The sequence below is a fragment of the Primulina tabacum genome, chromosome 6 (assembly GCF_025594145.1).
Source record: "Primulina tabacum isolate GXHZ01 chromosome 6, ASM2559414v2, whole genome shotgun sequence".
Classification (NCBI taxonomy): domain Eukaryota; kingdom Viridiplantae; phylum Streptophyta; class Magnoliopsida; order Lamiales; family Gesneriaceae; genus Primulina; species Primulina tabacum.
Window position 1 is genome coordinate 8,874,737 of NC_134555.1, and position 25,822 is coordinate 8,900,558.

Here is a 25,822-nt window from a genome sequence, read left to right on the forward strand (position 1 = left end):
CGGCTGATTATACCATATGGTTCTGACATGTCAAATCGCATACTAGTCACATCCAGCCTACTTGATTTTATCAACCACTTGCACTGGTGTCAGAGATAGGTCGGCTGTGCATACTCTATCAAGTCGGCGTCATTAAATGCTTCACTCATATCGAGGTGGCTTGGGTAAAATACTTCTCGAGATCTCTTATGAGGGCCCGGGCATACAACGTCCCGGGAAAATTATGTTCCGGGTGTCCCAATAGCCCGGCCTATTAATTGGCCAGTCCCTCTATGAATTCTTCAAGTCGTACTCTCCTCGTCCCGGATAGTTCCATGACTCGGGTGTTAATCCATCTGGTTGTTTTATTGACCCAGGAACATTTCATCCCTCTGACCCGAGCACCCTCATGGTCAGGCTCCCTGGCCCAGGACGTCCCGAGACCCATCCATGACCCGGGACATCCCGGCGTATCAAACAATCTTAATACAAAACCTAATACATTTTTATAGATGGGATTGGATAACAAATTCGTCAAACATAATCTGCAGAGGCGGAGCCACATGGTTTTTTACCCGGGCTTTAGCCCGAGTGGTCCAAATTTTTTTTTAAATGTATATGTAAATTTTGTATAATTTTGAAATAATATGATCAATTTAAAATATTAAAAGATTTCAGAGTCTAAAATTTCAGTCTGGACGGAGTCGGCTCCGCCACTGATAATCTGTGATGATTATAAGAGTTTTTGTAACAGTCGGGTTTGATCCGCTGTCCGCGTTCCTTGGGAAACATTGAGCTAAGTAAGAGCAGATTACAATCTGTTTGATGAAATGTCACAGTGCCTTAGGCTCCCCCAGCCACTCCATTTGAAGCTAATCTACTATCCGTTCGAAGAAACCAACTCAGCATTTCATGCTTTGTGTTCGAAATTGTTCTGTGAATCCGGAGAATGCTCGCAGGGTAATTTCGTTGCGATTTTTCGGGTGTTTTGTGTGTGTGTGTGTTCTGAGAATGTTCCACTGAAGTTAATGCTGTTTTTTCCTCTGAATTTTCTTTCGTTGTGGTTTTCTAATTTGTTTGCTGTTATATTCTGGTTCAAATTTAGAGGTGAAATTGGAGAGTTTGTTCCAGGGACTGTTTAAATGAGGGTTTAATAATTCTTGGTTTCCACATAGGTTTCAAAACGAAATGGATTGGATTAAAATCCGTAGTTAGGCTAATAAATTTATAATTTTTATTTTGCTCTGAAATTCTGAATTATAATTCTTAAAATGATGACTTACAAGCCAAGGATTCCAGGCCGAATTCTTCAACTCGAAAACAACCTAAAGTTACATTTGGGTAGGTGGATTGAAATGACTGAATTTCAAATTCAAAGAAGTTAGTTCGGTATTCTTTTTTTCCACCCTCTGTTCTAGTGTATTTTTGTAAACATTTTAAAGGATAGATTTTCGAATGGTTTGATTCGAACTCCTGCTTCAAATTCAAAAACACCCAACCATACGCAGCTTAAGGGAGCATTTAACTCCTTGCTCACTATTATGTTTTTGAGGTTACTCGGTCGCTTCTATCTATCCTTTTCATTATTCAGGAGTTTGGCAGTTTGTGTCCCTAATCAACTCTTGCATGCTGCAGTTGGTGGCAGCAGTCAAAGTAAAGCTTGAGAAAGAATATAGTAGTCTTCCAGTGGGCAAAAATGGAAGAGATGATGAAGAGATGATTCTTTGGTTTCTGAAGGACCGACGGTTTTCTGTGGAAGACGCTGTCTCCAAATTGACCAAAGCAATTGTAATTCTTATTCGTAGTCTCTGTTATCCTGATACATTCAAGTCCAATCTCCTTGCTTGATGGATGTCAAACCCTGGAAGCTTGTTCCCGTTTCCTCTGTTTCTTTTCTATCCCAAACCTGGATGCCAAAATTTTCCCGTTGCTCACGAAGATCTTTTTTTGTTGCTAAAATAAGAAAATAAATAAAAAATTCCCCGCGCATACAGTTTCTGTGAGACCCCCTTACTTTTTCATGCTTATAGAGATTATTCTTTGTTGATTCATGTACAATGTGAAACTTCATAAACAGAAATGGCGGCATGAATTTGGTGTATCTGAATTGTCGGAAAAATCGTTGAAGAGGGTAGTGGAATCTGGAAAAGCTTACGTGCATGATTATCTTGACGTTTATGACAGACCAGTGCTAATAGTAGATGTCTCCAAACATTTTCCAGGGGTAAATCTATTGCATGAACTGCCTAATACTTATTTTTACTCTCAACCCATTGTTTCTGTGACTGTTTGTTATTCGAAAAAGTAAAAGGAGCCATATAAATTGTTTTTAAGAAGTTGAAGCCCTTTTTCTGATAGAAAACCTCCTTTTGGCCGCATAACTGAGTATTGGATTCACTCTTTTAAATGCTTTTTTTAGTACGGGTAGGTAAACCTCATTATTTGTATTATATTCGACTTATTAGTAAAATATTTTATGTGAAAACTCTGGCATATACTTTAAGTGAATTTAACTTATACCTCCTTGTTTATCAGTCAACACAAACTTTAAACCCATTCTGAAATTGAATGGACTACTCAAGTTGCCATGGGCCAATAGGTTTATATGTCATTACACATTAGCATAGATGTGAAACAAATTAAATGTTTTTGACACACAAGTCCTTTAAAAAAATGTCATTATCAGATGAGAATATGTAGTTTTCATGCTTAGTTAATTTGATATTCATCATATACATTGACACAGAAGCAGGACGTGATCGAAGATCAACAGCTCTGTGTATATATGATTGAGAAGGCACTAAGCAAATTTCCAGACGGAAAGCAGGAAATACTTGGCATTATTGATCTCCGAGAATTCAGGACACAAAATGTTGATATTAATTTCATAGCATTTGTGGTAAATGCCTATATATATAGTGTTTTGCAATCTTTCTAACTGCGCCTTATTTTGTGGTTTAGGTCTGAATAATTTTCCAGTTTGTTGTTACTGTGTCTTGAAGCAGGGTTTTCACTGCTGGGTTACCAATTTGCTTCATATGCCTTGTGGCCAAAAACAATATTTTGTTTGCTGGGTCTGAACCAATTTCTAAATGTTCTCACTATCTGGGTAAATAGTTTGCCTCATGGTACCTATCTGCGACGAAATGATAAAATGGAAAAGAAATGGTGTTTCCCATGTCACGTTTGTAAAACCTTTTCCTTTTTCAGGAACTATAAACATTCAGAGTAGTCTCACATCTTCCAACTGCTGATTAGCGAACTGCATTAATATAAATTATTCAACTTTATTGACCGTGTATTTGTTGACGACATCCTAGCTCTTTCAGCATCATTCTTCTTCATATATTTTCTTTTGGTCATTGCCACGGATATATATTTGGTGTGGAGTTGTGTACCAAGTATTTTGACTCTTTCCTGGCTTGTTTCTTTTACTTTTTCCCATTCTCGTTAAAGGTTATTAATTCTTGTGGAAGTGGAACACGAGGGATGAAATATCTTACAAATACCTGTCCACGTGCAGTTTGACGCATTCTACTGCTATTATCCGAAGCGATTAGGTCAAGTTCTTTTCGTGGATGCTCCGTTTATATTTAAACCAGTTTGGCAGCTGATTAAGCCTTTGTTAAAATCTTATGCATCTTTGGTGAGCATCTCTTATGATACTTCAGCTTTTATGTTCTTGAAACATTTTTACCATCTTATTCAAGGTTTATGTGCTAAACATCTCAAACCACATGCCATCTCATCCTTGTTTAGTTCCCCTAAATTCCGTGTTGTGGGTTAAATTGCTTTTACTGGATTAATTTATCTAGTACCGGGTCTGATAAGTTTTCATCTTGGTGTTTCTGATGAATTTTCTCCATCCATATTGTTGAGAGGCAACAAGTCTGTATGACCTGTGCAGCTGCTTCTGTAGTAGAGTGATCGACTGCCACACAGTCTAATAGATCTAACCTACACATCATTGTTAATCACTGTTAGTTATTGTTATATTAGATGTGCTCGATCCTATAACCAGAATTAGAGTTAATATTACGTGTTGGATTGCTAAGATGTACCAGTTGGAGAAATTGATGGGAAGAAGATCATTAGGGAGTAACAGTTGTTAGTAGATATAGTTTCTCTTACAGCAACGGCACAGTTATGCATATATCCGACACTCATTTTGATTTCCTCACTTGCCATACTGTCATATTCGTTCGCTTATGATCATGATTTGTAGGTGAAATTTTGCTCCGCGGATGACGTTAGAAAGGAGTATTTTGCAGCAGATAAGGTTCCAGCTAACTTTAGGGATTGATGATGACCTCAAGCTTGTAAGAAGCACTGGCATATAGAGATTCAATACATGCACAAGTAAACCTGAGTACATATGTGTAATGGGAAATTTTCCACTTACTATTGAAGCCATGTTCTCCTATATTCTCTCCTATAAATTTTCAAATTTTGTAAATATCGGGTTCGAAACTCGTTAGAAATATCTCTTTAAAAAAATTGATTAATAATTAATAGCAGCTATAATATTCTAATTATAACGCTTCTTGTGATTTAAAAATACATTTTATATTTAACAATTTGAAAATTCATAATACTTTTGAGGGGTTGTTTTATCTTACAGACAATAGGTTACTTTAAAAGCAATATGAATGAAAATGAGCAATGAACATTCATTCATATTGCTTTTAAAATAACTTACTATCGGTAAGAAACGCGGTAATTAATTATATGACAAAGATGCATTGTATCCAAAATCAAGGACTTGACAAATACAAAAAGACTTGATATTTATATCTGTTTTATTTATGAATAAATTTGAAACATATTTTATATAAAAAATAAATTATAAATAATAAAAAATAAAATGGAAATATTAAGTCTCAATACAAATATATTATATATACATATTGTACGAACGCACAATAAAAAAGTACTTTGAAAACCCTAAAATCACAAATCCGTCCTCCCTCTTTCCTTTATCCAAAGCTCATCTCTTTGAAACTTCTATCCATAACTAAGCATTCAGAGATAAAATTCTCGATTCTCAATCTCACGCATTGAAAATATTTCTCGTGTACATCATCAGTAGCGACACCAATTTCTGTGTTTATTGTAAGATTTTTTTTTCCCGATTATATATCGTAATTATGCTTTATGTGACTGTATATGAATATGGAAGTGCTCCGAAGATATGTTTGTACAATTATCCCGGGGTACGATCTCTAGGTGGAGTTGCTTATCTGTTTTTTTGAATTGTGAATTTATCAATAATTTGTGATCTGAACACCTAGGGTTATTCGGTTTCAAGCCATCTTCACCAATATTGTTTTAGCTTGATGTGGTCTATCTTATGTATCTAATGAGGTTATGTTTTGACTGAGTATTGTTCTATGTGTTTTATCCTAATTTTGAGCACAATATAAAGTTTAATGTGAAATAAAAATAAAGATTTTATTAGCAAAGGCTGAGGTTGTGTTTTCTGTCTTCAGATTTAATGCTTGTGATTCATGTTATTTTTGGATAATCGATCGCATGGAAAAACTTGTGAATTTTTTCCCCCAGGTTTATGGTTCTTGGTGCAAGTATGAATTCAGTTGGAACTGCTTATATGCATATGGTGTAGAAGATGGAATTGGCAACTCATCAGTTGCAGGTGATCGTAACTGTCCATATTAGTGTCGAGTGCTTACTGCCTATAAATTTTAAAATTTTATATTTTCACTCCAAAACCTACAAAATGCTGATGGGTTTAAGTGATTATTGTCTTAATGAATGTACGATGGATTTTTATAATCTAACTGCTTTTTTCCCCTTTCCTTTTTTTCTTGAAAGGTGTTTACGGTTGATATTTTCAATGTCATTTTGTTCAGAGCTGCTCTTATTTTTCTTTCCCCTCCGTGCCTTCATCTTGGAGCAGAGGGAGCAAATTAAAACGTAGCGTTCCATCATCCTTTCCTGTTGGACGGAAAGATAGATTTATATCTTTGAAATGTAGATCTTGTTTGAGGTAATATCTTTGAATTTATAGTTCTAAATTTATGTTTGTGTACCTTTTTATGGAAATTTTTTGTCTTTATTCATATGTGCAAACTTGAATTTCTATCCTGATTCCTGGGGGATAGCTTTCACATGTTATATGCCTATAAAGTAGGTCTTCTTTGTTGAATTACCACTTTTTGCATTGAATTCAGTGGCGTCTGCTCGCTTTACATGTTATAATTATTTGTCGGAGATAGGCAGGCAGATCATTCTTTCTGATGTTATATAAATGTCTTTTGTTTTAATGACCATTTTGTATAGAGAGTTGTATGCTTTCTACCAATACCACCTTGCTTGCAGTTCTAGGGCCCTTTTCCTGTTTTTTGATAGTGTTGTAAATAACAACGAACTATTTATATGTTTTAGCAAAAGAAGACTTTTGAATGGCTTATTCAGTTTACTTTTGAAGATATGTAGTCAAGTTCTTGAAAGCCTTTTCAAGATAAGCAGTATGTCTTATTGCTGTTATAAAGCATTAATTGAACTGCAAATTTTTATTTGATACAATCCTTATAATGTCTTGCATGTGGAACACTTTCATTTATGTTGATTTGTTCCTCATATTCTCAAACTTTACATCTTTTGTTCTAAATCAGCAAGAAAAAAGGGAAACCATGTTTTGCTTGTTCTAACAACTTAGAAGATGACAATGCTTACTAGGAGAATAAATTTATCGACATGTATTTCTTTTTATGCTTGCAAAGAGTTCTTATTTACGATTGTGTTATCAAATCAATTTTGGAGTGTATGTCCTTGTGGTATCTTTGTGTCTTTAAATGGCAATCAACTTGAAGTGACGTAAAGTTATATGCGCTGAATGTAAACCTGAAAATCACAATCTTTTGCATGATGATTCGTAGGGGAATTCTGTACTTTTGTGACATTTTTCAATACTTTGTAAATTCGCTTTTTTTTCCCTAGTTGCATACTGAGACTCTTTCTGATCCCGCTTTATGATCTGAACTGAACAAATAGCTTGTTTGCAGTGTAGGAGCTTCCCTTGCCCTTGGACCTAAGTCAAAATTATTTAAAATATCAGCTTTTAAAGGTAGCAGTAGACATGATGGTTCTGGCAGCAAGAGCAGTGGGTCAAAGTCCCTTAAAAATCCTGCAACAGTTTCTTATTGGCAACATGAGAGTAAAGAATCCTTGGCGGAATCCTCTAAGGTACAGAATGTTGTACCTGCTTCTTATGCAGCAGCAGATGAGACTACAACCCGGTCGCTGGCTATACAAAATTTGTTCAAGAACTGGCTGATGTTACTGCGATTGCCATCACAAACCCAAACAGTGGAAGAAGTCAACAAACCTTCTTCAATGTCAACAGAATTGTCAAAAACTAAACAAAGGCAAGAAAGAGGTGAAGTTTCGAAGGCTGTTTGGTGCTACTTTATGGGTTTGGATGCAACAATAAAAATACCATTGTTGATATTGTAAGCATTTTGCAATTCGGTTCCATATGTTCCTTACCCTCTCTTTGACTCTTTTTGCCATTGAGAAAGCTGTTAGTTAAGAAACACAGATTGTCAACCTATTACAAACTAATTTTCCAGAACAACTCAAAAACACAAGAAATACAAAATTTTGTTACAAATATAGGTGAAAACAATTTGATTCAATAATTTGAGTAATATTAACTTTGATGTGATAGTTTGCAAATTTAAAGTGTTAAGATATTTTAAAATTTTAAGTATATTTATGAATTTAGTTGCATAGATATGGTGAGGAGAAAATTAAAAGTTAGATGAACTTTGTGTATTGAGATAATCCAAATCAACAAGGTTTTTGACTTTGTGATTGAGCTTGGTTGTACGCGTATTGTGTATTTTTTGTGGTTGCAATTTTTATAGGTGTCTGGTTGAAAATTCTTCTTCATCTTTTCTGTTGGTTGATTTTGTCCTCCTGTGTACATCTTACGTTTTTGCTACTTGGGGTATTCATGAAGTAAATAAATGATACTAGTGGTGTTGCTTACAGTCAAAATGAGAGTAAATGATTTTCTATCTGTATTAGCGGCCTCTTCCAAATTTTACTCAATTTGCTCGCTTGTGGCTTTAGCTGACAATGATCTATTTTCTCTGTGGAGAAAATGCTTCTAGTATCCTCAAACCTGTGGCTTTAGTTGACAATGATGTATTTTCTCTGTGGAGAAAATTCTTATAGTATCCTCAAACCTGTACTCTTTTTGCATTATACTTCACTTGCAATGCATGTAACCATTGCTACTTACTCACTCTGGTTTTTATCCGCAGCACACCTTTGTACCTCGCAGTTAACCTTATATATGGATCAGAAGTGTCAAAAGAATTGACTCCACTATGGTTTCTTGGGCCAATATTTGTCGTCTTCTACATTAAGATGTTTAGGGCGATTTGTGGTCTTTATATATTCAGCTTCAAGCGAACAGTCAAGGTAATAAAAGATCTGCCTGCATTCTCCTTACTGGCGTACAATTACATATTCTGTGGAAAGCTTATACAAGCCATACGAACTCGTATATGGAAGCCTATGGCAGATATTAAAAACCTGAACTACAGTGAAGAAAGTAGGAGAATATTGAAGGACTTCCAAGGCTGGTTAGTGGAGAGATACCTCGATTTTATTGAATCGGTATGGCCATGCTACTGCAGAACAATCAGGTTTTTGAAGAGGGCAAATTTGATATAATAACTAGGCTTTTCTTTAAAGAGACTTAGTAAAAGGCGCCAAGGAATAGAGATCACTTTTTCTTTTCGGTTTTTGTTCTTTTTTGGTAAAATCGCTGAACCCCTTTTTGGATTGGGGTTCTTCTCTTGAGCAATTAGAGAGGATTGCAACCAAAAAGATGTCCAAGGGTGGTCCATTTTTTTTTGTTCTCATTGTCTCCATTGAGTTTCTGTTCTCGTATCCGCTCATGCAAATTCTTGTTTCTGTAGGTCTAATAAAATAAAATTTAACTGATTGTATCATTGAACTCTTGTCTGTGTTATATAATTTTTATGGGTAATTTTGCATCTACCTACTTTTGTGTAAGATCGTTACAATCTAATCTGCTCTTTGGGAGAGGCTTGAATTCATTCACAGGTTCCTTATTCACGAGTCCTCTCCTTGCCCCAGGGTCGGTTCATGGTCACATCGCATTAAGAAGATTTTGGGAATTAAATCTGATATAATATTTCATCTGAAGATGGAAAACATAGGCATGTTCAACACTCGTTTCGGAGTACGTAGAAAAATGAAGTCCCAGAAAATGAACTAATGCTGGACATTACAGGTATGTCTCTCCTTAACTGAGTCATGAAATCATGGATAAGATCCACCTTCTCTACTCTTCAACAAGGTATACTAACAGCTTCCCCAAAGTAACACCACAACTTGAACATTGAGCATGGATAACTCTGCTTACAAAATCAAACATCCAAATGTCTCGAGATTTTATAGAATCCATAGAGACTGGGCGGGGGGCAGATCCAAAATTTGTAGAGGCTTTATTACACGATAAGAAAAATTATACATGAAATTTTAAATTTTTTTCGTGATGCTCCCCTAAACTTCCTGGGGGTTCTGATAGAGTTCCCTAGACCTACACTTTAATCTAGGTCAGCCCAAGAATCGAAATTTGCAAATCAAAAAACAATCTATTTTCTTCAGGCGTGATGATACATAAGTAAGGTGTTTTCAGCAGCACAAGCTATGAAATTGGTTGTTGGATTCCATGCCATATGCAGCAACTTGGAGTTGAAATCAAAACCAAAATCATTACTTCCTGCACCAGCCAATCGTGTCATGAGTAATCTCAATCAGCTAAATGTCGAGCACAATTTAATCCGAGGAAAACGAAGCATGTAAAGTTCTAAGGGAAACATCTTAAATTTGAAAAATAAAATTATTTGAGAAGATCACTGCCTCTAGTTGTTGCTTCCATTAAATATATCTGAAAACAATTGCAAAGTCAACGGTTCTTATTTTGGAATCGGTGACTCTGGTTTCAATGGAAGGGGAAATCAAAATGATGGCACTTCCTATTCCTATTCGCCTATAATATTCATTTGAAGCTTTTTTCTTTTAAGTCATCAAGAAAAAAACTGGTATTGTTTCTGAGTGATCAAGCTAATAATGTAGAATAGGGAGTGGTTTTGTTCCTATTTGGTTATGGATTTGAAGTGTGTTATTTTTTAAAATTTTAAAAATCAAGAGAAAACGGTACGGCCCATGCTATAATGATATTATTTAAATTTAATCATTAAGTAATTCATTATACTAAAAAATACTTGTACTTGATCTTAATATACGTAAATCCAACAATTTTAATTTAAATTAAATTTTCCGACATATTTTGGGACCGTAAACTAAAATACGAATTTACAGTCTCTTTCGATTTTTATCTTGAAGAACTTGAACCAAACCACAAATTCTTGGTTTGGTTCTGGTCGCTATAAGAGGATTTCAGTTGTTATTTATGGTTTGAACGGAGCCAATGTCAGATATCGTTGAGGTAAAAATTGGACAAAAGAAAATGAGAATGCTAAAACGACTTAAACGAGAGAAGATATATCACCTTGTCTCGAAAATCCTCTAGTCAAGTTGCTTAATGATGATCGCCGGAGTCTTGGAGAAGGTTGGAGAAGCGACTTCCTGCAACAAAATATATTTCTTTTAAAAATATCAAGGGTATCATGAGCTTATAATCAACAGTAATTTAAGGTGGGATTTTGATAACAGAAGCAATATGGGCCAAAACTTGCATAGTCCTATTCCAAAAATACAAATTACTGTAATACAAAGAAAAATGAAGTGGACACACCACGTAAAATACTAGATATGGTTTGGACCTATAGCATCAAAAATCCACGTTCAGGGAAATATAAGCTTGTCTTCTGGTGAAACGAATATGCTTATAGTCTCTGCTATTCGGTTATGTTACAATGTCACCTAGCCATTGTGAGTTGGTCAATGTTAGACATGTTCGCTAATTCAGTAGGATGCTTGATTGCTTCCATTGTTTCTTTCTTGTAAGTGAGAGGTACAGTTTTTTCACCAAAAAGGATTCTATTGGACAGATTTGGATCTAAAACTTCCTGATTCAATGATTAACGTTTCATCACAAATAAAAACCTAAGGAACCAAAAAACGATAACGAACAAATAATAATAAGGAATCGTTCAAGATTCCACACGAAGGTTAATTATACGTCTTTCAATGGGGTATAATTTCATTCATAGCATAACACCATGTACTGACTGGAATACACAGAGCAAGTTTTTTCTGAAAAAAAGTAAATATAATTTGGGGAGGGTAAAGTAAGATACCTATATGGATTTTTGCCAACTTCTATGGTTGTACCTTCTTCACTTCCAATACCATATGAAAATATGCGCAAATGATTGCTAATAAAGAATAATTTATTTACAGTGAGCATAGAAACACAGTATGATGGAAAACAAACAGACTGGAACATAATTTTCAGCCAGAAAGACTAACCTGTACGATCCAGTCGCGAAGTTAAGCCTGTCTCCGGCAAGACAGCAGTCAAATTTGTCAAATATTGCATCATTATTATACAAATCACACAACTGTAAAATTTATAAAGTGATGCATCAGCAGAAGATGGAGAAATAACAACTGTACGTAATCGTCAAGAGCGAAAACAGAAGGAAAATAGAAATTTTTTTATTCCTTTTGCATAAATAAAAGTTATACCTCAGCCTATAAAATTGAATCGAAAATTGGTTTTGGGTTTTAGAACCCTAATAAAGCTCATGTGAATTCAATCAATGAAAGATTATTGAAATAATTGACAGCCAATGACATCGCAAATCATTAATTCCAACAGTCTAATTTTATATTGATTTTATTTTTCTGCTAGATATAAAATCACCAAAGATACATTAACAAGCTACAGATGAAATAAAGTAACCATGTAAATCCTTGTATTTGCAAGTGTTTATATCTACCAGTCCCAGACACGAGATAGCATGATTAAATATATGTACAAATTAGAGGCTATGAAAATTTAATTAGAAGGCTAACAGCATTTTAAGTACTCAAACGATTTAACTACAGAATCTGAAAAGAAAAGGTTTTGAATCATACAGCAGACACAGACCTTAGGCCTCAGGTGTTCATGAATCCTATATGTTGCCACCGGGCAGGTATCCATCCGCATATCCCAAAGCTTAAACGGAACGGAGAAGAAAAGGTAAGAGGCAAATATCAACAAAATTAAACACTTTTTATGTAAACCATTTGATTACTTTGAAATTTACAATTTAACCTTAGAAGGAAGTAAAACATTGAAAAAAATTAAAAAGTGGCAGAATCTCAGTCTAGAGCCGTTTTAAAGGAAAATGCTTACTTTCAGATTCATAAAATCACGACATAAAATATGCCTTCCCCCACTTGCGAACTTCAAGTCAGTTATCGCTGCAACAATCTCTGTGAAGAATGATTTTGGTCCATGAGACTCATCTTTCAATCTATGAATTACATTCAAATGTTATCAAACATGTTTGTGATAAAACTACATATGTTAAAGTCACAATTACAGAATATTAAGCAGTAGAACAGCAAAAACTCACATCTTTGCGCTGTGATCACATAATGCCGATAGTCTCAAGTCCACAAGCCGAATAAACCCCCTTGAGCTGGTGTACGCCATCAGATTGCAATGATATGGATGGAATTCTGCTGAAGTGATCACCTCTAAAAAATGTCACAAGAAGATCAAATTAAACTCCTAGCTGGCAAAAGTTGCAACATAATGGAACTTGAAGACAGTCTAAAACATCACCTGTAAGATCTTCCATATTTTCAGGTTTCATGTCAATGATATTGAAACACTGATTACTAATTTCAAGGTTCCACAAATTTATTCTAAGGTCATCAGCCGAAAGAAACGTCTCCCCATCGCTGTAAAACATTAAGCGAAACTCAATAGCCATTATGATTTGTATTTCAATAATGTTACACAAGAAAGTACTCGCTCCCCTTGCAAATTTTATATATTTCACCACAAATAATTCAAACCAAAGCAAAAATCAATTGACTGGTCAAAATGTTTACAAAAGAAATATAGAGCACATGTATAAAACTAATCTTACTTGATATATATATATATATATATATATATATATATATATATATAATTCGTTATTTATTTTCTTTTTTTACTCTGTTGGAGGAGTAGAGAAGAAGGTCCCACTTAGATATCTGCTTACTCTAAGGACATAATGCATGATGCGGTGCAAGATTCCTTTTTGGCACGTTGGATTCACCCCACGACCAAATAAGACAATGATCAAATCAGCATATTTTGGACGATGTTGGATTTTAACAAATAGGTAGCTACTTTGATAGTGAATGGACCTATGAAATTAAGGGTATTTAGAAATAGAAACAAACTATAAACCAAACCAAACCAAATCAAATCTCTATTGATTCAAACATTGTACTTATGTGATAACCAAACCGCATTATTCGGATCGATTTCAGTCAACCAAGGTTTGAATTGTTTTTAAAATCAACCAAACCAAAAAAAATGGCTATTTCAAATTTTGGATAAAATAAATCGAACCAAATCGAGTACATTTATTATGAAAAAACATGTAACGATATTTGTAAGTTTCACGTGATTTTTCTGAGATATATGACTATTTTATTTATTTTTTAGTTTGTATTTTATTATTAGCGAGTTTGTAACAATCCAATTACATCAAGAATTTATTTATCGCATATTGTAGCCCAAAAAAACATAACCACATCCCAAAAAGTTAAGTTTTTTCATAAGTTGTAAAATTTTGTGACATGCATAAATATTTTAATTTATGATATTTTACTTACAATCATTTTATTACACGATTAAATAAAATGTTCACTCAATATCTATCAAATGTCAATGGCTACTTTTTACAAATTACAATATCTCGAGTATTAATTCATCATAAAACTCAACATTTAAAATCAATCACCCAAACTAGGTAAAACCGAAATTCATGGTTTGATTTGGTTTGGTTGTGAAAAAATCATTGTTTGGTTTGAAATTTTGTAGAATCAATATAATACTGTTTCGTTCGAATTTTCATCTAAAATAAACAGAACCTTAGTTGAACACCCCTAATGAAAACTTATTTATATTTAGGTCGGTCAAATTTGCGTTTTTTTGTTTTTCATAAAATTTTTTTGGGTAATATCTCGTCTCAGGAAGATTTCAATTTGATTTCAATTTGATTTCCTTGTTCCTTAAGCATGATAGTATCTTTTAACTTTGTTAAATATAGACTTTTCAATTTTGGAGATTTTTTTGGATTTAATTATTGTAAGTCCGTTCTATAGATACGGGAATGATTATAATTAATAAGATAGTTTACCATTGAACACAAATTATTGCAAGTGTTCTTATTTTTCATTATTTTCACGCTTCTGCTATATAAGCACACACAAGTTACAAAGTTTAGCAATGCCAAATTAAAATAGAAAACATAAAAAATGTTTCTAGAAAGAATAGGCTCCAGAGTGTACCTATTGATTGAGATCGAGTTTGTATTGAAATCATGAGCATGCGCATAAACTTTTCGACACAAAGCACGAGTAGAATCTGCTATGCATTCTAGCTAGAAACAAAACAAAACAAAACAAACCAAACTATTATTATAAACCACACCACGTTGAAGCCCATACATCCGAAGATGATTGCTCTTATTAGAAGATTAGATACCAAATTGAGAAGATGAATACCTTGGATCGTCCTCCATTGAACAATGATACACCATTCACTTTGGTCTCTTTCCATTCCAAAGAATGGCCATTGGCAAGATATTCACTTTGCCCATTAATAAAACTTCTTTCAGCCAACAGAGAATTCTCTGAAGATATAGGTTGGCTGATATCCATTTTTTTTACTTGCTTTACTTTATGTTCCTTGACCTGTCTTTAGGGATGAATTAACAAAATGGCAGGAAAGGACAAAAAAACAAAAACAAAGTGGTATAAATTAATATTAATAGGATACTTACTGTAGCTGCCACTCTACAATGTTGATCTATTCATATAACTGGAAATTAGTATACTAGTTTCGAAGACATTGAGAATCCGAAGTAACTCAACATTATCTTATACCCCATAAAGTCAACAAAAGATTATAGTGGAAGTTATCAGTTCTTTAAGATTTACTCATTTGAGAGTTCTCGCATGAATAAAAGATTTCAAACGCATAGCAATCCCGAACAAATCTTTAGATAATCAAGATTGGAACTTAACTTGAGTCCAAATTATTTTACAGCACCAGAGAACATCAGCCAATACACATTTACTGATAAATGTTACAAGAAAATTGTACCTTCCATAGTTTAATAGTCTTGTCATTTGTTGATAGAATATATAATGATCCATTAGGTGTCACACACCACCTAATTTCATTGATCTTTTCTTCAATTTCAATGCTCTTTAAATAGTCAAACTGTAAAAACATGCATAGTCAAAATATTCAGTTTTAAATCAACATCACCAAAAAAAGAATAGATTACAAGTTATGGAACACACCTCTGGCTCATGACTTTGGAACTCAGTTTTATATCGAAATTTAGGATGCCTCGAAACAACAAAATCGGATTTCTCAAACTCCTCCCGTGAAGTGCATTCTAGTGACTCCTAAATTACCAGTGAGAACATATAATTAGCTTCTACGATACCAAAATGTCTTCAAAGCAGCGTGTTTTTCATAGCACACTCATTTTTAACAAATTCAATAATGTTGGCGATCCAAAGATAACCTCAATTTCTTCAGTACATACTCTAGGCGTTCAACAGAATAAATAAAATATTCACACAAATCATCAACATGATGCCACATTAATCGTTATCATCGCTTTAAATAGCACCAAAATAAATCATCCCCTGTATAATTGTACTACTGTTGTTAACTACCAAAACTTCCTTACCAGCTAAAAAAGGGAAAAACTCCACACCTCTTTACCATCTGTTTTCTCGAAAATTACGACCCGACCACCGCGATCGCCTACAGCAAGGTGATTTCCACTCTTGTCGAATTGAACTGCAGATATAATATCAACTGAAAATGCACAGAAAATTAAAAAAATAATAATCAGACCGTGATTTGAAACCAAGTTTTTGAAAAAAAATGAATCAAAAGAGGAATTTGGTTAAAATTACTATTTTGCACTTCTTCTCCGGGTAGTTTATCGCCGAAGATTTGAGAGAACTTCCAGTCGGAAACGGCGAGAGAGGAAACGTCGGAGGAGCTGAAACTAAAACTCATTGCGGCTGGCCTCAAAACGACATCCTACAAGCGGCGGCTGAAGCTGAGGTCGAGTGGAAGTTGATTTTGTCCGAAGAGAGAAAAGTGGTTTCCGTTATCCACTCGATTTCTCGAAAGTGTTTTTCAACTGAAATGTCCCTTATTACCTATCTTACTTTAAAGAGCAAGTAATGTGGACCCCACTCCTCATCACCGACTTTTAATATTTCTAATTTAATTTTCATTAAATAATTTCAGAACGAAATTAATTAAGAGTAGGTCTCACGATCTTACGAATTTTTATCTGTGAGATGGGTCAACTCTATCGATATTCACAATAAAAAGTAATATTCTTAGCATAAAAATTAATATTCTTAGCATAAAAAGTAATACTTTTTCATGGATGATGCAAATAAGAGATCCGTCTCACAAAATACGATCCGTGAGATCGTCTCACACAAGTTTTTTCCATTAATTAATTAATACTAGGATTTTTTTTAAAAAAAACAACATGGAAATATAATAATCTAAGATTTATCTAGATTCTGGACCTTGGTTTTTTATTTAATGTAAAAAAAAAATTCAAGTCTATATTTGATTTATTTGTAGTATTTTCTGAAAAATATTTTTCTAAAACATTATCTCCGAAAATACGTGAATTTTATTTGAGTAGGTCTCTTGTGAGACGATATCACAAATATTTATCTGTGAGACGAGTCAATCCTACCGATATTCACAATAAAAAGTAATATTCTTATCATAAAAAGTAATACTTTTTCATTAATTATCCAAATAAGAAATCTGTTTCATAAAGTACGACTCCTGAGACCGTCTTACACAAATTTTTGTCATTTTATTTTTCGAAAAAAAATTATCTTAGATATCATTTCTAACCAACAATTCACATACTGAGTAGGTCTCTTGTGAGACGATCTCACGAATCTTTATCTTTGAGACGGGTCAACCCTACCGATATTCACAATAAAAAGTAATAATTTTTCATAGATGACCCAAATAGGAGATCCGTCTCATAAAATACTGTAAGGTTTATTTTGTCCGACAGATATCGAAAATAATAAAAATATCAGAATAGAATTAACAAATAATAAATTTGTGTTTTATCAGAATTAAATATTGTGCCAGATGTTACAACATCTCGGAAAACATCTATATGCAGCGGAAAATTAACTTTTATAACACAAATTGATTTGAAATAAATAGATGGACAAGATTAAATATGCACAAGTATAAATACTTGTGCGGTGCCTTATGACAAAAATTAATCACTAGAAAACCAAATCGTTTACACAAAAACCTATCACTAGTGATTCTCACTAAAATCAATTTCCTCAACACGTTGAGAAAACAAATGCTTTCTAAAACAAATAACCAGAATAAAACTAAAACAAGAAAGCCAAAAATATGTTGCCAAACAGTAGATCCAAGAGAAGCAATCTTCGGCCAACTTCTTCCCAGACGTTGTCTGAAGGTGTTCCCAACATTCACGGCAACACTTGCTATCGACAGTCTTTAATGCAGCAGCAACGTTGACAATGATTTTCTCTGAAATTCTGAACGTGCAAAGTGCGTGTAGTATATTGAATTAAAAACGGCGAACCCTACAAAGTCCTTGATCTTCTTTTTATAGATGAGAGTCTTATCACATAAGGAAACATATTAAACAAGGGAAGATAAGAGTTTAATTAGAAATAAACTCTATTTTAAATATTGATATCATATCTCATCAACTTATTAACATAAATATAATATCTCAGTAGTCAACAATATATTTGCACAATTATCTCATAATCTTAAGAAAGGCAAAATCACATAATATTATCATACTTAATTTAAATCAATTCGAAAGGATATAGTTAGGGAAATAATTTAATTCTATAATTCTATCAAACTCGACAATATTATTTCCCTTCAATCTCCCCCCTTTTTGCCTTTCTTGGACAAAATGAGATCAACCCCATTTATCCTTGTTAGCTCAAATCAACTCCCCCTGAATTCAAAGGTGTTTGTCTCCCCCTGAGAAATATATTGTTAGCAGAAGTGTTGTTAGTAATGTTGGCAACATTCAGAGCAACACCTGCACAAACTCTTTGATTTTTCAGTAATGCATGAGAAACAAACTTATAAAGAGTAAAAACATAAGAACCTGGTCACTACCAAAAAAAACGCAAAACACTAAAAGAATAACCCTCATTCATCATCCTCATCATTGTCAGTATCATTCTCTTCTTCCTCACTGTCATCCTTAGTTCTAGAGGGACCAGCAGCATCATCTCCCCCTTTTTGTCCATGAAAGACACCTACTGCCAACAAAACCTCGATAGTAGAGGCCAAAATCTCATGGTAAGCCAAATCAGCCTTGGCCTGAGCAATCTTTTTACGGGCATGATCGAGATGAGCCTGAGCACCAGCGACTGGAATCTTCAAATACCCAGATGTGGGTGGAGAATAGGTGGTATGTGGAGAAGGACCAGCTGCAGGGGGTGATGTGGCAGAGGTGGAATGCAGAGAAGGACCATCAGGAGAGGGTACTATGGCAGAAGCATTCCAAGGAAGATCAACCTTCCTCTTCCCTTGTAGAAGAGCATGAGCAATTTTCAAAAGTATGCTTTCAGTTACGGAAGGTTCACCAATGTCCTTGACGAACCCCTGAGACACCAGAATCCCATAAATGAGAGAGGGAAATATGAGTCTGGACGACTTCAAACGCCCATCGGCATATTGTAGAACCGTGTTGAAGACCAGGCGTCCAAAATTTAAGGTTGAGTTCCCAACCGCAAAGAGAGTCAGCGCCTGAGCCTTAGTGACAACAGTGGTATTAGTAGTTGGAGTCCAATTGTGGATGGCAATCTTGTGCAGTACTGAGTAGAGTGATGTGAGTGTAGCAGCTGAGACTTTATGGGGATGGAGAGGAAACTTGCTGATCATTCCACCAGTTAGGACAGAAATCACCGCATTTAAATCCGGAGGAGAACCTTCAACAACAGCAGGTGTACCATAGTGTGCATTGATGACATCGGGGGTAAAGTTGTACACCCTGTTGCGGACAAAAACTTGTCCAAATTTGGCCGATCGCGGATCACCAACACTCAAAGAAAGATTGCTATAAAATTCGAGGACTCCCTTATGACAGTAAGGGAAAGCAGACGAGATTGTGGAAAACAGACCTCGAGACCTCAGAAACTCGATTAAATTGTACCGGGAAAATGCTTCCAAATCCACATTACGTTCCGCAACAAACTCGCGATTTTCATAGAGAGGCCAATTGGAGAATGCCGTCTCAGAGTAAAACATGTTGTTGTAGCTGTTGGCCAGATATAAGCAGATAGATCAATGTCGTCCTCAGTGTCCTCAACATCTGGGTCGACATCCATTGGTTCAGGGATATTTGCTTGTCTGGCACCACCAGAAGCCGCTTCCTCAGCAGATTCAGCATTAGACTGGCTTGATGCAGTTGGACTCTTAGAGATTTGGGGAGCAGTAGAGGTAGATGGAGCTTTACCTTTCTGATTTTTCAAGTTGGCCATAAATTGGGCCAACGAAATTTCATCCTCACTTTCTTCAAAAGGATTCTGCGAGGGTTGTGTGGAGGGAGGAACAGTATCAGAAGTAGCATCATCATCCTCTCCCGAGGAGGACGGTGAAGAGTCAGCAGCAACTCGAGGTGCAGGTTTTTTACGAGCAACCAATTCATAGTCACCATCAGCAGAGTCATCTCCCGAAGTCTCTGCCGGGTCAATCAGCGATGGGCGAGTGGATGATTGTCCTTTGAACCGAAACCGTTTCCCTGGTGTGAGGTCAGGGTTATACCCAGCCTGTCTCTTGGATCGACGAACAGGTTGACGCGGAGGATTGAATACTTGGATAATTGGTGGATTCTCAACATCAAAAGCATTTCCGGGGTTCGCCTGGCACAATTACTTCCAAATGGACTGGTTCTTCAGCCATAATCACCAATGGTAGAGACGATTCGACAGTGGGTGTCGTAGTAGATGTTGTATTACTAGGGGCAACATCTTCTGTGTGCCCCATTTCACTTCGAATATCAAGGGGATCAAAATCTTTGCCTGCCATCGATTGTAGAACAAAAATTGATTTACACACAGGGAGGAGAGGCGAAAGATTCTGAACGATGAGATTTTTCTGCAAAGAGAAATTTCGAGATAACGGTGCGAAATTCGAGAACCAATTAAGCAAACAGTGATAAATTAGGAGGTGTAAGTCACAAAGATAGTTATGAGCGCACAATGCAACGGTAAAAGAAAATAAAAAACAGATGAAATTTCAACGGTAAAAAAAAGACGGGCAGAAAAGAACCGTTACTTGTTTCATAGTTTCTCGCAATAATTGTGTGCAATATCCTTTTTTTTAAAAAAAAATCCAGAAGTAAAAACCCACATCGAATTATAACACCACTTAACATTTGGGATCATGCTAATTCGGTTTCCTGCAAAAATCGAATTTTCATAGAATTTCTGTTTGTTATTTTACAAATAACCTTATGACACGACAAAATGCACAAAGTTATGTTTATGCATGACTTATGGATGCCTAAAAACAGAATGTAGCATAAGTAGAAACATGAGAGCAAATATGAGATATGTTTACAAATGAAGTGTTGTCACAAACGTTTGGCAACATCTTCTGACAACACTCACAATTCCAGAAAAACAATTTCGATTTTCTTCACACTCATTGACTTAATAACATTTTTAACCTAGAAGAGGTAGCTCCCACACTAGAAGAACAATCTTCATTGGACTCCTCTAGGTAGCTTTTTCCATTTTCTTCTATTTCTGTGTTAATTTTAGAAGGGGTAGCTCCCACACTAAAAGCACAGCCTTCATTGGGCTCTTTTAGGTAGCTTTTTCCATCTTTCCTTCTAATCACAGACCCATCACTTTATTTTTTAATTTTTCTTAGGTGACTTGTCACATTGGTTAGAGTCAAGTGACCAATCTTCAAGTTCTTTGTGTGACCAAGTTCACATGGAAATGTGTGAAGTTTGAAAAGATAACGAGGAATTGTGGGTGCATCAGAAGATTATGCTACACAGTTTCAACACATCATATCACAGTATGAATGCGATGCAGAATGTCTAAGTCCTAGAAATGTATATGCAAATGAGATGTTGTCCGAGATGTTGTAGCATCTGAGACAACATCCACGTATAATTAGACAGAACACATGCTGAGAGATTTCCGAAGGTTGGAAAATCTCTCAAAGTTCAATGCTTTGGTGAATATGTCGGCCAGTTGGTTATTTGTATCAACAAACTCCATTCGAATCAATCCTTTCTCTACAAGATCTCGAATAAAATGATGTCTTATGTCAATGTGCTTTGTTCGAGAGTGTTGTACTGGATTTTTTGAAATGTTAATTGCACGAGAATTATCACAATACACTACTAAGGATTCACTTTTAAGCCCATAATCTTCTATGATTTGATTCATCCACAAAAGTTGGGTGCACGCATTTCCAGCTGCCACATATTCTGATTCAGCAGTGGAAAGTGAAACACAATTCTGTTTTCGAGTATGCCAAGAAATTAGATTATTGCCAAGATAAAAACAGCCCCCAGAAGTGCTTTCTCTATCATCTAAGTCCCCAGCCCAATCTGCATCAGAAAATCCTACCAGGTTTGAGTTGGTTTCGTGAGTATACCATAATCCTAATTCAATTGTTCCTGCTATGTAACGTAAAATACGTTTAACAGCTTTCAAATGAGAAATTTTAGGATTGGATTGATATCTAGCACATAAGCAAACACTAAACATGATATCAGGGCGGCTAGCCGTCAAGTATAGAAGACTTCCTATGATGCTACGGTAAAGAGTGTTGTCAACATCTTCGGCCGCAACGTCTTTGGATAATTTCTCATTAGATCCAATAGGTGTTTTCATGTGCTTATGTTTTCATTTGCAAATTTCTTAATCAAATTTTTAGCATACTTGCTTTGGCACAAAAAAATGCCGTCATGCATTTGTTTAATTTGCAAACCAAGAAAGAAATTTAGCTCATCAACCATGCTCATTTCAAACGTAGATGACATGCACTCAACAAAATTATTAGCATGCTTTTGTGATGAAGAACCAAAGATTATATCATCGACATAGATCTGACAGATAAGAATCTCACCTTGGGCTTTTTGAATGAAAAGTGTTTTATCTACCTCACCTCGTGTAAATCCAATGTCAAGAAGATAGTCAGTCAATCTCCCATACCATGCACGGGGTGCTTGTTTCAAGCCATAGAGAGTCTTTTTCAACTTGTATACATGATTCGGATTATGTGGATCCTCGAATCCTTTAGGCTGTCTCACATGTACTTCTTCACTCAAGAACCCGTTCAAGAACGCACTTTTAACGTCCATTTGAAACAGTTTTATTTTCATGTAGCATGCAATGGCAAGCAAGAGCCGAATTGACTCAATGCGGGCAACAGGAGCAAAGGTCTCATCGAAATCAACCCCCTCAACCTGTGTGTACCCTTGAGCAACCAGCCGTGCTTTATTTCGAATGATGTTTCCTGACTCATCAGTTTTATTTTTAAAAACCCACTTTGTTCCAATAACATTGCCATGGTCAGGGGGTGGAACTAGAGTCCACACATCATTTCGAACAAACTCTTCAAGCTCATCGTGCATAGCATTAGTCCAAAATTCATCTTTTAATGCTTCCATAACATTTTTAGGCTCAATTTGAGACACAAAGCATGAAAATCTAACCTGCGAGTACATAGTACTCATGCACACAAGTCCAACCATTTTTCGGTAGTCAACTTTATCCTTCTTCCTGGTCTGGACATCTTCACTCATTCCTCCGATGATTTGAGATGACGGGTGGTTCTTTTGGATTTTGCTTGGAATACACGGTCCATCATCAAATACCTCATTATTGCTGTTAGCATCTTCCCGTGATTCGGTGAAATCAGTGTCACATGTTGTCCCAGATGTTGCAACATCGGAAGCAACATGTCTTTTCCAGTGGTGTTTGAGTCTCCAAAAAATCTTCAACGTCATCTTCAGCAGTTTTCTTCTTAAGATTGCACAGTCATCAAAAACAACATTAATTGATTCCATAATAGTCCTTGTTCTTAGATTAAACATACGATAAGCACGACTATTAGTGGCATAACCGAGAAATAGACACTTATCACTCTTGGAATCAAACTTAGCAAGTTGATCCCTGTCATTCAAGGCGTAACACACAGAGCCAAAGATGTGAAAATATTTAAGATTAGGCTTCTTTCCCATAATTATTTCATAGGAAGTCATGGTTGACCCACTCCTTAAATACACCCTGTTTGAAATATGACATGCCATGTTAAGGGCTTCTGCCCAAAAACGCTTTGCAATGTTCTTTGAAGTTAGCATCACTCTCGCAATTTCTTGCAAAGTCCTGTTCTTACGTTCAGCAATGCCATTTTGTTGTGGTGTTTTTGGTGCTGAAAATTCATGAGAGATACCTTTCCTGTCACAAAAGGATGAGAATGAAAGATTTTCAAATTCTTTACCGTGATCAGTTCTGATCCTTCTTACCTTCAGGCTGTGGAATTTGGTGATTCTTGTGATCAAATTTTTGAATACATCGAACGTATCTGACTTCTCTTTAATAAAATTAACCCATGAAAAACGTGAGAAGTCATCAACACACACAAAAGAGTATTTCTTACCTCCGAGGCTCTCAACTTCCATAGGACCCATAAGATCCATGTGTAGTAATTCCAGGCATCGTGTTGTCCTAGGTGTTGGCAACACTGGATGCGACACGCGGGTTTGTTTACCCTTTTGACAATCCCCACAAACATATGATATACCAGAAGAAAGATTAGGCATACCTTTTACAGCATCATACTTACTCAGGTTCTTCAAGGTTTTAAAATTCGCATGTCCGAGTTTTCTATGCCAAAGATCAACTTCGGTAATTTGCACATGCTTGCATGAAAGTTCCTCACTTATTTGATAGCAATTATCTGAGGACCTTGTGCCTGTCATAATACACACATTCGATTCATCGAAGACTTCACAATTATGTTTATCAAATTTAACAAGCAAATTATCATCGCATAATTGACTTATGCTTATCAAGTTTGAATTCAATCCTTCAACATGGAGCACATTGTAAAGCCTTGGTAGTCCTTCAACATTCAGTGTACCCTTTCCTACAATTTTTCCTTTTGCTCCCCCTCCATAGGTCACTCTACCACACTTTTGTTCAACATAATCGATTAGATGTTCTTTAGAACCCGTCATGTGGCGTAAGCTTCCACTATCAAAGTACCAGTGACCTGCAGTGTTAGTTTTCAACGAGGTGTAAACAACATTACAGTGAATTTTTACCTTTGGGACCCAAATTTGTCTTACTGTAGATCGATGGTGGGAGGTGTTGCGAAAAGTGTTGTGCCACATCTGACGCAACATTCGGCTTGACTTTCGGTTCATGCGGTCTTCCCTGAGTTTAAAACAATATGGCCTGATATGTCCGGGCTTAAAGCAGTAATGAAATACATACCTTCTTTTTCTCTTCTTAGGAACATGTGCAGTGGATTGTCTTTCAGGAGTAAGGCTTTTCATTGAAGGCGTAGGCTGTGATGGTATGAATGTTTCAGTCTTTCCTTTCACAAAGACAGTGGATTTTGAAGACTCACCAGTTTCATGCACACTGTCTTTGAATCCCAAACCCTTCTTGTCATCTCTTCCCATTGAAAGAATGGTTTCAAGCTTTGATGTGCTCGAATTAAACTTGGACAAAGTTTCAGTTGCCTTTTGAAGTTCTTCTTTGATATTTCCAAGTTCCAAATCTTTTTTGCTTAGGATTACCTCAAGTTTAGCAACCACGGCTTTTAGATCAGTGTTCTCTTCAATAAGACTTGAGTTCAACTTGTTTCTTTTGGTCCAATCTTCAAACAACTCTTTATAAAATTTTTGCACACTCTCAAGAGTGATTTCTTCATCATCAGCTTCTGATTATCATCTCCACTCAAATTTTCAGAGGTTGTGGATTTCAAACATAGCGAATTTTTGCAGATGTTGCGGCCAGGTGTGGCAACACCTAGGGCAACACCTAAAGGATTTACTTGCAGTCTGCGATTTTCTGTCAATAGTGCAGTCAAGGAGGTTTGATTTTCTTCATCAGTGGATTTCTCTTCAGCATCGGATTTTTCATTGCTTAGTGACACATTGTAGCCTTTGTTCTTTCGCAATCGGTTAGCACATTCATTAGCATAATGTCCAAATCCCTTACATTCCCTACACTGCACAGAATCATACCTTTTTGAATTGTATTGTCCCTTACCTTCATTTCTTGGTTGAAATTGTTGCTTGACAGGGTATTTTTGTGATTTTTCAGGTGCAGAAGGGCTAGGAAATTTAGATCGTTACGTATCCTTCTTTTTATCTCGGATTCTTTTCAAGTAGTCACCGAATTTTTTTGTGATAAAGGAGATAGAATCCTCGCAGAGATCAGAATCATTGACTTCTTGAGATATTTGAAGGAGTTCATTGTAGGAGTCATTTGAAGCTTGGAGTGCGATTGTCTTACCTTTATCCTTCTT

The 25,822-nt window shown here is 35.7% G+C and overlaps 3 protein-coding genes across 6 annotated transcripts; 2 read left to right on the forward strand and 1 right to left on the reverse strand.

Annotated features, from left to right (window-relative positions):
* The first annotated feature begins 703 nt into the window (after positions 1-703).
* Positions 704-4,457, forward strand: LOC142549107 (uncharacterized). Of its 2 annotated transcripts, XM_075657872.1 has the most exons (6): positions 708-939; positions 1,615-1,767; positions 2,057-2,203; positions 2,726-2,878; positions 3,503-3,625; positions 4,205-4,451. In XM_075657872.1, the coding sequence occupies exons 1-6, from the start codon at positions 892-894 to the stop codon at positions 4,280-4,282; spliced, it is 702 nt and encodes a 233-aa protein (XP_075513987.1). In that variant the 5' UTR covers positions 708-891; the 3' UTR covers positions 4,283-4,451. The 2 variants fall into 2 exon arrangements, with proteins under 2 accessions (XP_075513988.1, XP_075513987.1); XM_075657873.1 differs by lacking the exon at positions 2,057-2,203 and having other exon boundaries at positions 704-939; positions 4,205-4,457.
* Positions 4,458-4,905: 448 nt separating this feature from the next.
* Positions 4,906-8,713, forward strand: LOC142549110 (uncharacterized). 3 transcript variants are annotated; one of them, XM_075657877.1, is made up of 5 exons: positions 4,906-5,091; positions 5,542-5,632; positions 5,850-5,986; positions 7,005-7,378; positions 8,271-8,713. In XM_075657877.1, exons 2-5 carry the CDS (start codon positions 5,606-5,608, stop codon positions 8,327-8,329), a joined length of 597 nt encoding a protein of 198 aa, XP_075513992.1. In that variant the 5' UTR covers positions 4,906-5,091; positions 5,542-5,605; the 3' UTR covers positions 8,330-8,713. The 3 variants fall into 3 exon arrangements, with proteins under 3 accessions (XP_075513992.1, XP_075513990.1, XP_075513991.1); XM_075657875.1 differs by having other exon boundaries at positions 4,908-5,091; positions 7,005-7,451; XM_075657876.1 differs by lacking the exon at positions 4,906-5,091 and adding an exon at positions 5,187-5,205 and having other exon boundaries at positions 7,005-7,451.
* A 214-nt stretch (positions 8,714-8,927) lies between these two features.
* LOC142549109 (serine/threonine protein phosphatase 2A 55 kDa regulatory subunit B beta isoform-like) lies at positions 8,928-16,402 on the reverse strand. The gene is made up of 14 exons (XM_075657874.1): positions 16,165-16,402; positions 15,960-16,063; positions 15,535-15,642; positions 15,332-15,451; positions 14,731-14,919; positions 14,515-14,606; positions 12,788-12,906; positions 12,576-12,699; positions 12,353-12,473; positions 12,104-12,172; positions 11,479-11,570; positions 11,307-11,384; positions 10,556-10,632; positions 8,928-9,763 (listed from the first exon to the last, which is right to left on the reverse strand). Exons 1-14 carry the CDS (start codon positions 16,268-16,270, stop codon positions 9,645-9,647), a joined length of 1,518 nt encoding a protein of 505 aa, XP_075513989.1. The 5' UTR covers positions 16,271-16,402; the 3' UTR covers positions 8,928-9,644.
* Positions 16,403-25,822: the final 9,420 nt, after the last annotated feature.

Excerpts from the sequence above, each read along its gene's own strand:
- LOC142549110 (XM_075657875.1), top strand. The coding sequence starts at position 5,606 with ATGGAATTGGCAACTCATCAGTTGCAG. Across the intron at positions 5,633-5,849 it reads TGGCAACTCATCAGTTGCAG|AGCTGCTCTTATTTTTCTTT; the intron begins GTGATCGTAACT and ends CATTTTGTTCAG. Across the intron at positions 5,987-7,004 it reads AAATGTAGATCTTGTTTGAG|TGTAGGAGCTTCCCTTGCCC; the intron begins GTAATATCTTTG and ends GCTTGTTTGCAG.
- LOC142549109 (XM_075657874.1), bottom strand. The coding sequence starts at position 16,270 with ATGAGTTTTAGTTTCAGCTCCTCCGACGTTTCCTCTCTCGCCGTTTCC. Across the intron at positions 15,643-15,959 it reads AGAAAACAGATGGTAAAGAG|GAGTCACTAGAATGCACTTC; the intron begins GTGTGGAGTTTT and ends CTGGTAATTTAG. Across the intron at positions 14,607-14,730 it reads TCAATGGAGGACGATCCAAG|CTAGAATGCATAGCAGATTC; the intron begins GTATTCATCTTC and ends TTTTGTTTCTAG.
- LOC142549107 (XM_075657872.1), top strand. The coding sequence starts at position 892 with ATGCTTTGTGTTCGAAATTGTTCTGTGAATCCGGAGAATGCTCGCAGG. Across the intron at positions 940-1,614 it reads ATCCGGAGAATGCTCGCAGG|TTGGTGGCAGCAGTCAAAGT; the intron begins GTAATTTCGTTG and ends TGCATGCTGCAG. Across the intron at positions 1,768-2,056 it reads CCAAATTGACCAAAGCAATT|AAATGGCGGCATGAATTTGG; the intron begins GTAATTCTTATT and ends CTTCATAAACAG.